This window comes from Echeneis naucrates, chromosome 4 (genome assembly GCF_900963305.1).
Source record: "Echeneis naucrates chromosome 4, fEcheNa1.1, whole genome shotgun sequence".
Lineage (NCBI taxonomy): Eukaryota > Metazoa > Chordata > Actinopteri > Carangiformes > Echeneidae > Echeneis > Echeneis naucrates.
This window is the reverse complement of record NC_042514.1, coordinates 3,016,178-3,029,273: the sequence shown is the minus strand read 5'-3', so window position 1 is coordinate 3,029,273 and position 13,096 is coordinate 3,016,178. Positions and strand designations below refer to the sequence as shown.

The following is a 13,096-nucleotide window of genomic DNA, read 5'->3' as shown; positions in this document are numbered from 1 at the left end:
CCAAGTCTGTACTTTGTGCAGCATTTAACTGTGCAGCTCTTTCCACTCATGCACCTGCAGTTTTACTACTAGATGCTACCCCTTGCATTTTTTACAGACTTCTTTTATAGCTGACAAATACTGCTTTCAAGCTAATCTGACCCACATTTACGACCAACAGCGATTAAGTTACTGCAGCGCTGAAGTTCTTTACAAGGACGCCTTTCCTCAACTCTTGCCTATCCCCGTCTTTGTTTTTGAGAAGCTTTAGAAGACAAACAGTGAGGCAGGACTCATACAAACCTTCTGGGCTACTTGGTTGACCCAGTGGGAGGTACAGTTGCTGAGATCTGGGCCCTTCGGGTGCCAGGCCCCAGTGGAAAGGACACATAAATAGGAGGCTGTGCCTGACAGGGAAAACAAGAACAGAGTAGTCAGGTTTAATCAAGTCAAATCAAATTTATTTCCCCATGAAGTCCTTTACAGGGGGCAACAAAGGACGAGGGGAGGGACAAAAAGCACACAGTGCAGACAACATATTAACAAGCATGAAAATATAACATTTTACGCAAGTAGCCACCGATTCTGCTTCTGTGTGTGGAGTAATACCAGCCCTGGCAGATATTTGTTGTTGCTCTTAACAACAAAAATAAACACACTGTAAACACCAGGAGTCATCCGTTTTGCCTCTGAAAATCTTTCCAACAGCTCATTGAGTCTGTTTTTGGTACAAAGTGGGCCCATTTTTCTTTTCCCTTTTCACCCCATGTTCCTAATTAGCCCTTATTTCACACACAAATCAAATGAGGGATGCTCATCTCCACGCCGGCTCCAGGAGGAACAGCTGAGCCTGCTCCCCTCTGCAACACAGCCGTCACAGATTCACTTAATCACATTTAAACCTGGAATGACACAGTTCAAATCTGACGGTCGGCCCTGATTCCCAGCTCACCCACTGAAACCGGTGCTCGTCGCAGATAATGGGGGAAAAAAAAAGAAAAAAGATCAACGTATGAGCGATTATCAGACAGCTCGAACAAAACTCGGCTGATTTTCTCTTGGGGTGCTTGAGGTCATATTGAAAACAGAGAGCTGACTGCCTGGAGGTGAGAGGGAGCCCTGTTTACCTCTCGTTCCCTTGGGGCAAGGCCGCTCCACGAGCATTCCCCTCTGGGTCTGAGGCCACATGATGTCTCTCTTCTCGGTGGCCTCGCAGAAGCGCTCGGGTAAAGGGAAGGACTCCAGGGGCGGAGGGGAAGTCGTCTGCGGGACTGCAGGGGGCAGCTTGGGCGCTCCCCTGCTGCCCTCCTTCAGCCCTGTTGTGGTGGTTGTGTTGGCCACGCCCCTGTGCACTGTGGTTGTTGTGTCGGTGGTTGTGGTTCTCGGAGGCTGGGGGGGTGTGGTGACATCTGACAGCGGTGGCGCTGCGGGGAGAGAGAGAGGGTAGAGCGACATTAGATTTAGATTGTTATTATGTAATGGTGAGCAGCCCGATGGGAAAAAAACATTGTGCTAACTGGAGTTTGATAAATGAAGAATCTCACTGGGACGCGTAATTATCTGTTTTTATGAAACGTGATGCAGTGCTGGGGATAAAAACAGAGGGGCTAATGGCAGTTTGACCTGCGGTGGCAACATCAGGTCAGTTCATTACTGTGGCACCCCTCATCAGCGTAGAGTGGATTATATCATGTATTATGGTGGAAAAAAGAGAAGAAGCAGATAGACAAACCTTGACCCCCCCCGGCAGGGCAGATGCCCAAATGTGCCACAAAACCTTGGTGCTGTGTCCCGTAAGTAACATTCCTAATTTTTTTCCTCAACATGTTCAACACTGTAATGCTTATACATCCAAGTATCCTGTTGTGTAAATTGCTGCTAAGTGCTTTGTGCAACAAGCGAATTTGCCTTCCCGTTGACTATGGCTTATCCAAGGCACTCAGTCTGCAGCGAACAAGACAATAATTACAGTAACATCCTCCTGCCTGGCAATCATTCTTGCCTGGGAGATTTCGTGGCATGGCTGATTAAATTTCACTAAAGCAACACAGAACCTGCACGTGAAGCCATGGAGCCTGAACCTTCATTTTACAGTTGTTTCTCCTTACGACTCATACCCTGATAAAGTAGGTGTGCAGTAACTCATGCGATGCCCCGGGCAAAAACAATATGTTTCAGTCCCAAGAAAGGAGAAAATAGTGCACTCCTTACATTTAACATGAGCCACTAAGGAAAAACTATGGAGACATTTTTCATGTGATACACCAGAGAAGTATGAGTAGTACTATAATTACAGATCATAAAAGTCCAACATGAGGGAGTTTCATAGATGAAATGCTGATAAACACAATTTGATATAATTCTACAACATACTCCAACTGCAAAAGGGAGAGTATAACAAACAAATAGAAAAATGTTGGTTGAACCTAAGAGGGAAAGCTCTTTCAATCAAAGGCACTCTGATTGGGAAGCAATGTGCATGGTGAATCTAATCACATTTGAGTACTCTGATTTCCTCCATTAGTCTGCCTGTAGAGCATGCAGAGAATGTGAAGAGGTGCCGTTCCAGTGCTCGAGCGGCAGCGGCGGCGTCAGTGGCACGAGCGCTGGCGAAAACATTGAAGAGAGAGCAAGAGTCTAAGAGAGGAGGGAGGACGAGGGGAATGCAGAGCCAGAGGGGGTGGGGGTGGGGGTGGGGGGGCTAAGGAGGCACATAAAGAGAAATGATGACAGGAAAATTTAGAAACAATGGCCGAGTTGGAGAAGGAGAGGACAGCTTCTGTCTTCCAGCGGATTGGAGGAGAGGCAGCCAAAGACCAACACCTCCACACCCCCCCCCCCCAACCCTCCCACTGCGATGGGGGCTATAGAAGTACATACACAGAAAACACAAAGGTGTAACACAGCTGACTGGCTGTTTTGACACTGAGCTGAAGGTACATTTGCCCCCCCCCCATGGCTGCACAGTGGTGGAGAGACAACCTGTGCTTAGTGTCCTCCCAGCACCAGCATTTAGCTCTATTCTGCACCAATACCTGTTTTTTGTAGTTGTTGATTTTGTTTGTTTTGTTCTTTGAAGACTCACAGAGGCTAAATGCAAGTCAACTGAACAGACAAAAACAAAAAGGCCCTTGTAAATTTCTGGTTAAGTTTCTACATCTGATGCTGCGTCTCTGTCTGAAAGAAATGAATGTGAGTCGACGCACCGCGGTACGAAAATTATTATCATTGTTTCTCTTTAAACATCTGGGTCAGGCTTGTTTGGCAAACCTCCAGAAGATCCCCAAGAAACCGTGGGGGCCCTTTATGGGTTTCTCATTTCCAAAGTATGAAAGATGATAACGATAAGATCCCAGTCTCTACGGGTGGGGAGTTTAGAATCCAGACAGAAATAAAATGAAAATGAATCGCTGTTCGGCAGTGTGATTTAAGATAAAGGGCTCACAGCTACAACCAATAAATCAAAGAGGCATCTGCTGTAATCCAAGCACATTCCTTTAGCATGTCAACTAACAACTGTATCTTGTCTACGTCCCTAACTCCAGCGGACTGCTTGTCATGGCTTGCTGGGCTGTTTAGCTCCACACTCGGGTAACAAGATAAACGATTAAATCTATTTCTTCTCTTCAATTTCTTTTTTGGCAGCTACCTGCTATCAAAAACAAAACTGAGGAAGTAATTAGTGTTATACTTGTTTAATAGGAGAGGAGAACTAATGGGTTAGGCTCTCCTGAAAGTGGAGCGGGGCTGCCCTGTAGCAAACTGGACAGCTTTGAAAGGGGAGTGAGGTGGATGTGCTGAGCCTGACGTCTGTGACGGCTCTGCTAAAAGTCACTCTGCCCGGTGAAGGCGGCCTCGTCCAAATCCTGCTGTACATTAAAACAGCTTCATTAACAAGAAACATTAGGACATAAGTAGAAGGGCTATATAAATAATCCTGTTGGGGAGGGGGGGCATTTCATGTTTGTGATGCAAACTAATCCTCTTTCCTGTGTGGAAAAAAAGAGGCTATGCTTCCCAGAGAGATTCGTGCATCAACAATGCCACCTCTCTGACCGCCGCTGTTCCTGTGTACATAGCGTGTCAGACCATAATCCTGCTAGCAACACAATAATCTTATTACCTTTATGACATAGCCTGGTTTAATTTAATCCAATGAAAGCTGGGAGGAATTAAGACACAGGTATTAAAATGGACACTCCTTGCAGCCAGTGGCTTCCTCACACAGATGTGCAGGTGGATAAGTTCATAAGTACGGGGCAGTGGGGGAGGCGGGGGGGGGACTGATCTGCTGCTGCAGCCTCTTCTATACCTTTTACTATTCAGGACACGGACTGAATGCTTCAGTGTCCTACTGTGGAGATGCACCGAATACTTTCCCTGCACAATAGTCCTTTGATTATGACCAAAGAAGTAAATCCCACATTTGGGTTATATAGCGAAACCAGGACAGGCTCCTTGATTATCATGTCTCTGCTGCACTCAGCCCAAGGGGAACCTTCAATTAGCTGTCACAGAGTGTGAGCGCGTAGCGTGATATTCTCCAAAGTACCGCCAATAGTCAGGACAGACTCACTCATAACCTGTTTGCGTGATGCCGCCCACACGTTGTCGCACTTGAATGTATCTCTGTGGGTCTGTTATTACTGCAGGGTATGTAGGTTATTGGTCTGAGATTGATGACAGACGATGAGAACGGAATCCAGGAGATGAGCGCTGTGTTTCCTGTGTTGGTGGAGCATATGCGTAAACACAAGCACCCAGACAAACACACACACACACACGCTAACATGCCCAGATGAGACTTCATCGGAACTCAGCAGTCATGCCGAGGTGAAAAATGAGAAGCGACAGTGTGTGTGTCTTTTGTATTATGCTTAATGGCTTCACTTTCAGTAGGCACTGCATGGTTGTTCATCAGGTTAATGTTTCATACGCATTATCAGGAGCTGTTTATCTTGCATGGGGGGCAAACAAAAAAAAAAATAAAAATAAAGGTAAGGCAACACACATTTAGCATTTGTTTCAGCTAATTTGCCACATGAAAAGTTAAAAGAGGTATTATATCTCACTTGTACCCTCCTCTGTCATGGAATAATCTCACGGTGATGTGAAACGAGGCGATTTGGAGATTTATCTCTGAGTTCCCAATTTGGTGGGAGACTTATTTTGTTCTAAGGTTGGAAAAAAAAAAGAAAAAATCCCGTCTTTTGTTCCCTGAAATGTGGCTCCTGGGTGGTAATCACCTCCTACTGGAAAAGGAATAGAAAAAGTTAACAAGTCAATGCAAGCTCAAATAATTCAAGTAAGCCTGTTAGGATTGTGCAGTTAGAGGGTGGACAGGACGATCTGCTGGAGGAAAAAGAGTCAATCACCCATCAGCTCTTCTTCAACTCTTCCGGCACAGATCATGGCTTCATTGAAATAAAGTGTTGAACAGTGAAAAAACAACATGCAAGTTATTTCGTCTGCTAATGCCGCCGTTTCAAACACACTTTGCTCAGTCCTCGCCGACACAGCCTCGTTCTTTAGTTCACATGGAGCTGTTCTGTAGTTCGAAATAGTGTGATGATTTATAATACGTTTGTGATGCATTTTGGTATCTACCAATAATAACAATAATACACAAAGGAAATTGGATTACACGTCTTTCACTCTGGGCTGCATTCGTAGCTGCGGAGAGAAACATGGCGTATGATTGCTTGTGTATCAGCAGTAAATATGAAGAAAGCTGAGAGAAAATTTGTATAATTTCCCATGAGTCATGTCCTTCTGAGGGTGGGTACAGTGTACGTCCATGTCTTAGGGAACAAAAGCTAATAGCTGGATTATGTTATTTACTGCTGTCTCCAATATTCCTCCTTCCCACAATATAAACACATTGATTCATATGGGCACAGGCAGGCAGGCAGACTGCACTCCCACACATATACACACAAGCAAAAACACGCTTACAAACACATGTACACATTCATATACACCCTCACACACAAAATGACACCAAAGTATAGAGAACAGACATAGCAGCTGCCAGACTAAAGCCTCCTTTTTTTCTCCTCCTTGCAGCTCTCTGGGTACTGTACGTGCCTCACATTTCAAGCATTAACTCTAAGTGTGCCGAGCCGCTGATATTTAAAGCCGTGTGCTGCGAGGGAGGGCGGTGGGGCAGGAAGGGAGGGTGCTGGTGTCTATTTCACCGACGCGCAGACACGCACATCTGCGAGGGTCGCGAGAAGAGCTGCACAACACGAAAAAGTCACGCAAATCCGCACATGCATAGATTAGAGAAGCACACATAGGCACAATAATCAGGCCTGTGTGAAACAAATCTCCTCAAAGGCGGGTGTCAGGGAATGATGAGGGACCATTGTGATGTCTGGGTAATAATTCTTTTAATATGCCTTGTTTCACAGTCAGACTGTAATCAAACAAGAGACCAGATCCCCTCGGCTATGGGGCTCAGGGAAACCATAATCACAACCCCCCCCCCCTCTCTTTTGTGTCAAACAACTCTTTGTGACATTCTGAATCATAACCCCAAGTTTGCTGTTGCCCACATGCTTGTACGCTGTCAGCAGATCATTTGGCCACGCTGTGCACAGTAGCTCGACATCGGCGGGTGAGACGCTCTCGGAGCAGAGCTAACTGGCAGCTTGGGACGAAGGGAAAACATTATCCTGTGGCACGATTCTGGATGAGACGCTGCCGCGGTCTCACCCGACCGGGAACAACTGGCCCTCATGTGTCACGAAGTCCAGCTCTGGAGGTGCAGCAGAGATCATGATCGGGTTTCGGAGGAAACAGGTGACCCCCCAGCAGTGTGCTGAATAGCTGTTAGTGCCAGCAGACTAGAGATGGTTGGGTATTATCCCACAATGTAAAATCACAGATATTGTGAACAAGACTGTAAATCCCCGTCCTGGGACACCCCCACCCGCCGAAACCACCACACTCACACCTCACCCCTTTTATCGTCCCAGTTAAATTCATCCCCATATCGTAACCACGAATGAGACAAGTGGGTCATGGTGTCGACAGAATAATGTCACACTGTGTCATAAAACGGTGGTTACACAAGCTTCATGGGAGGAATAAAGAACGTTGGTTGGCATATAGGGAGATACTGCGGTCCAGCAGTAAAGAACAGGGGTCCGCCGTGGTGCCGCAGCATCTCAGGTACTCTCCCGAGTTGACACAGAACGCCGCTTAAGAGGTTACTAGTAGGTTTTGAGTGCAATAAAAAAAAAGGGAATCAAATTGCTGTTGAATTGGCCTTTTCCCGCGATGACACCAGCTCATTTCAGAGCGTTTTTCCCATCCTGAGCTGCTGGCCGGCAGACAGCCGAGTACAGTGAGGTGTTTGTTTTTTGGTCCGGTCCTGTTTACGCCGTCTGTCGACAACAGGAGTTTAGATCAACAGGGAACAACGTGAAGAACTGTAATTGAGGTGGTTTAAATCAGAGGCGACTGCTGCTTAAAGGAACCAACATGTGTTCAACTACAATCAAGACAAAATGCCACATTTTCAGTGTGTACGGTGTAAACTGCTTTAAAGCTGCTCCTGCAGTGAACAAATATAACCTCTGGCTGCCATTTGCACGTCGGCCCTTCTTTGTTGCTGTAGTTTCCCAAAGGCACAGCTAAAGCTGCGCCGCTGTCACCAGGCATGATTTGAACTGACCGACCTGAGCTCCGGACGAATCATCGGGAGTGAAGCCAAATACAAGTGGACATGTGTGGACATGCACAGAAACGCAAATATCCAGATGAGGGCCGACCGTGGAAGTCAAGGACTAAAGGTAGTTTTACTTTCTGCACCCACGAGTGTATACAAGGCTCCAAGGCCACCAGCTGCACATGTTGTACCCCCCCCCACCCCGAGCTGGCGAGAAAGGGGTATAACAACAACTATGTGTCCGCAGCTGTCTGTGTGTGCATCTGCAAGGGAGTATAATTAAGGCCTAAGAAAAACAATGACGGTCTACAGGCAGGGGTGTGCGTCTGTGGGGGGGGGGGCTGATATTGACCAATGGAAGACAGAAACAAAAAGACTGACTGCAACAGAGAGACAATAAAGGACAGACTCAATAAGATGGAAGAGCAACAACGAGAATATGACAGAAGGAGAGAAAAACATCTAGAAAAAAAGGGTGATTTTCCACACCAATGCCCGCTCCTTTCACACCAACTGTGTCCACTTGGGAAGCTGACAGGGGCTTTGGGGGGTGTGAGGGAGGGGGGCAGCTGTGGTCAAGTCAAACAAGCGAATTGGCTGTTTTTAATACATCCCCATCGCTGCGCCTGTGTCACTGCTGAGCACGAGAAGTCTCTGCCATTTTACTGGACCGCCTGAGACGGTGGTGAAAAGTTGGCTTTGAAAGTGTCCATCACTGCCTGACTGACTCACACCGTCCCCGTTTGTGTCTCTGTTTTCTCTCTTAATATTCCCATGCACAAGTTGACCCCCATGTCGGCACTGCAGAAGACAGGGATGAATCATGGTGATGCTTATTTGAGAGCCGTACATTCATCAGTCTGTAAAGGGGGGTCGGGGGGGGGGGGCTCACTGGGCTGACTGCTAATGCACATGATTCACAGGCGTCGGTAACAGCTGAGCATTTTTTGCTCTGTAAAGCACTTTCCACGCTCCACTATGGGGCATTGTTTTGACCACATGCAGAGTTTTGTAAGCTAATTGGCAAGTCGCGTCTGTGAGCTGCACCTTATAATTTCAAACAAATTGGGTCATTCACCGATCCCCACTCGCAGATGTATAATTTGAGAGCACGGCAAAGATTGAAACTATATGCAAATGTATTGACATTTGAACAATTAAAGAGGAGGGCTTGATTTGTGTGGGTGTAAAGTGCAGCCTGGGAGCTTTTATATGGAAGAGATTCAGAATGTAATTCTGTGACGAGGGATAAATGAAAGGATTTCTGAGGCTCACCTGCGTCCCATCAGGGCGGAGAATAACGTGTGTTTGTGCCTCCTTCTTGTAAAAAATTGCTTTTGATATGCTTACTTAGTGGTTTGAGGCCACATTTGAGAGCTTGGCATGAATAAACGGTCCATAGAAATGGGTGCATAATGAGTTTTCTCTGGGAATACCTCATTTAAATCAATTTATCATCTGAGTTACAACACGTGATAAAGGAATATGTTTATTAGCTCCTATAGCGGCGGCGCTGTGGTCAAATGAGTTGGATTATTGTGATGTTGATCAAAGCCAAAACAGAGACTTACTGACCCATTTAATGTCCACTTCCAGTGGAGCTGCTTGTTGGATGTGACTTCTCCCCCATAATCCTACAAGAGATGATCTCGCCTCGACATGAGCAACGTTATTGGACTTGACAAGAGCCCAACTGTCTGCCACTTGGGGGTCTCAACTTCACTCTGATGTGGTCGCACGCACACAACGCAAAAAGAGAGGGAAGCAGGAAGTGCCGCGCAGTAACGTGGATGTATACAGACTGTTTGTCAGAAGAGAAGTCTGCAGATCCTTTTTTTTCTCTTGAAGAAAAAAGTCACAATTATCACAGCTCCAGTGTCTACATTAATAACACGCTGTGCTCTCTGCTGTATTCACAATGCTTTACATGACGATCTGCAAAGCTTTCACATGATGTGCTTCGAATCATTTGAACAAAGCTGAAATATTCTTTTCTATTTCAATTGTACTTTTTCTTTTCTTTTCTTTTTTTCCCCTTTAAAGCAGAGCGCTGCTTCAAATGTGTACCTTCGACTTTTAACACCACAAAAGCGTTCTGATAGCTTGTTTCAGTGTTTAGTGAAGCAGACGTGAAGAAATCACAGAGAGGGCGTCCTGTGACAGCCAGAAAAAAGTGCCATCATTTATGTGCCAACATCAGCCATGTGGGAGGACAAGTTTATTGACATCTTGATGATCATCCTGGACCATTCTCCCCTGCACTCATCGACTGCAACTCAACATACATTAGTCAGTCGCAGGGCCAGCCTCGTGTCTCATTTGTCAAGAAAGGATACCAGAGTCCATCTTGACATTCAAATAAAAGCATGTGAATACGGCAGCCAACACAGTGTGGCAGGTAGGGAATGTTTCTAAACATACTCTCCAGGAAGGGAAATGGGTTCCTTCGGTGCCTGGGAGGTCTGACTGTGGGAATAACGCAGACTTGGCCTGGAATAATAGCTGGAATGCGGCCTTATCCCTTTAAAGCCTCTGATTTCGCCATCGGTAATCAGTGTCTGTTCACCAAACGGCTAAATCAATCAGCCTGCCTATACGAGGCTTATTCCAAGAATCAATAACGGCCAAGCTGAAAATAAAAGCTGTTGCTTGACTGCTTAATAATCAGTTAACTGCATATAAACACATAATGGCATGTAATGACATGCTCAAATTTATTATTATTATTAGATAGCAGGAAGCTTGAAATTAAGAACATTTTTAGAGGCACTGGTTAAAGTCGGCTCATTGGAAAATCTCTGGACGAGTGCGTGAAATTATTTTTTTTAGACGTGAATAAAATACAGAAATATAAGTGTCATATCTGCGACCGTTCTCAATTCGCTTTTGAAATGCAAATATGTAATTTAAAAAAAATTTTCGAACTTCAAATGCGCTGTTCACAGTGGGGGAAAATGAAAAAAGAAATTAAGAAAACATTTTTTTTTATCTCGTGATTGTCTCGCTGTTTTACTCTCAGCATGTTCATTTCAGTTTTTTTTTTTTTTTTTTCTCAAACCAAAACAGAAAAGCTTGCCGCCGTTTGGCCGCGCTGATGCCGTTTCCCCCCCGCTGAACCCAATTTGGCCGCCGTCGCTCGTGTCCTATCAATGCTAAAGTGCACCAGCAAACACATTAATAAATATTGAGCTCTTGGATAAGCTGCGGAAAAGTTGCATGACCTCCACTGCTCATCACTGACTGTGTTGAACATTACGTGGACTTAGAACTCTGGGTGTGGGGGGGATTAGCATAATTACTGTTATTATAGTCTCAGTGTAAGGACTATCGCAGGCCTAGGCTAGCATCCCCTCAGCTCTTGACAGCTAAATTAAAAACATACACTGCTGGCATGACCCTGGATGATTGATCTTTCTCCCTTGTGTCTACCATCTCTCCTTCTTTCTGAGACAGAACCTCGAATCCTCATATCCTGCCTGCAGAGTGTGAAGCGCTCTCTTCTAATGGCCGATGGAGATCTGGAGTTTCGGCATCACTGAGGGGAATGATCTAACCTTGCCCTGGGCAAGACTTTGCACCTGTCCAGGCATGCATGTTTGTAGAGGTGAGAGTGTATTTCTCTCTCACTCTCTTCCTGCCTAACACTCTCTTATAAAAAAAAAAAAAAGCTATCAGAGGTCCTTCGAGTCTTTGCACCGGGGACTCAGCGAAACACCCAGAAACCTCCCCAAATCCCAGAGATACTGATCCCTTATGATATAGTAACTGGCTTCGAGGTGTTGTTTACCACAGAGCCCTGCTCACTTCACCCCCCCCCCCCCACCCCAGAAAGCCTTTCTAGACTCCAAAGCTTCCGTAACATATCTAGCACATATTAAATTCTAAATTAAAAATCAGTGGGGTGTGACACTTGATACATAGGGGAAAATGCATTTGACAGCAACTGAAGTCACAATTTCAGCAACGCAATTTAACATTATTGTTTGCAGGAGAAATATTCTGGGGGGGGGGGGGCTGGGCTCTTACCATGTGCTGGATCAGGTGGGCCAAACTCCAGATTGTACCTTAGGATGTAAAAATTATTCCACACATAGAGCTGGTTATCTCGCGGATTGTAATCCACAGCTGCGATGTACTGGTACTGGTTGGGAAAGTGGATGTCAACGTATTCCCCACGGTTCTGTTTGGTATTGTAAATGTAATCGATCAGGCTCTTGCTGACCTCGCTCTCATTGTCTTCATAGGTGGAGCGGACCACGTACAGTACTCCACAGACCATGAAGGCATTGGAGGCTGAGCGCTTATCGTAGGCGGTGTCCCAGGTCGCCTCGAAACGCAGCGTGTAGGGGTTCAACTGGCTGATCACCATCATGCCGTTGTTCTGCTCCGTGGCGTAGATCACCCACAGCCCGTTCTCGTCTACCGCCAGGTCGATGTCCGTTTTGCCGCCCCACTTGTATGGCGACGTGTCGTGGTAGTTGGCGTTATTGATGATGGCCTCGCCGCTTTTGATTCGAGTTCGCAGGTCGAACTTCACGATGTTGCGCGTACGCTCCTTGTTGAAAAACACGGCCCCGTCGTACACCACGAACCCGGTCCCGTCCACCCGGTGGGGCAGCTTGTAGGTGATGGTTTGCCGGGCGTGCTGGAAGTCATCCAGGGAGGAATACTCAATGAGCGTGTCTGTCCTGTAAGGAGTCCACGGCATGAAGTAGATTTTGTCGCCGGCCTGCAGCGGGTCTTTGCACCAGGCGCCGGCTTGTTGCTCCGCTTCAAATACAAAGGAAGGCTCACCGACAGCTTTCAGAGTCCCAGGACAAAGAAAAACTAGTAATGGGAGAAGAGTAGAATAAAAAAACAGGCACAGGTTAACATGTGAAAAACAAAGCCACACAAAACTGTGCGTTACATCGACAAAGTCTCTAATGCCCTCATTTTGTTTTACAGGTTTTCCACGAGGAGTGGCCCAAACACAACTACCAGCTATGGCCAATATTCACAAGCAGCATAAGGATTTTGGTTTTGTGCATAGAAAGAAAGAAAAAAAGAAATAGGAAAGTTATTAAGCATAATGTTTGTATAGATAAAGTAGTCTGAAACAAAAAGAAGCTTGGCCTCAGACATTTACTGTTGGGAGTAGAACACAAATGAGGGGGAAAAGAACAGAAACAAAACTGAACAAAACAATCAGTCCTGTAAACAACAACTAAGGTCACATGGCAGCGGACGGGAGAAGTGATGACAGAGCAGGAGTCGGAGTGTTCGTACTTAAGATGTGTGTCTTGGTTACACCACCTTTTCTACGGTTATGCACCTGAGAGGCTCGTCATTACGGAGTGGTGCAAATGTCACAACCACAAAAAAAAGAAAAAGAAAAAGTAAAAAAGTAAAAAACAAACAACAAAACAAAAAACAAAGAAATAAACCAAAATAAAAAAAGTT

At 45.8% G+C, this 13,096-nt stretch overlaps 1 protein-coding gene across 12 annotated transcripts in view; it reads right to left on the bottom strand.

Moving 5' to 3' along the window:
• Positions 1 to 13,096, bottom strand: part of adgrl2a (adhesion G protein-coupled receptor L2a) — an 89,233-nt gene that overhangs the window by 22,278 nt on the left and 53,859 nt on the right. For all 12 annotated transcript variants that reach the window (XM_029500588.1, XM_029500580.1, XM_029500581.1 and 9 more), the window contains 3 exons: positions 11,681 to 12,481; positions 1,107 to 1,403; positions 283 to 386 (listed from right to left, as the gene is read on the bottom strand). In XM_029500588.1, coding sequence (XP_029356448.1) covers positions 283 to 386; positions 1,107 to 1,403; positions 11,681 to 12,481 — 1,202 coding nt within the window. The remainder of the gene's footprint in view (positions 1 to 282; positions 387 to 1,106; positions 1,404 to 11,680; positions 12,482 to 13,096) is intronic.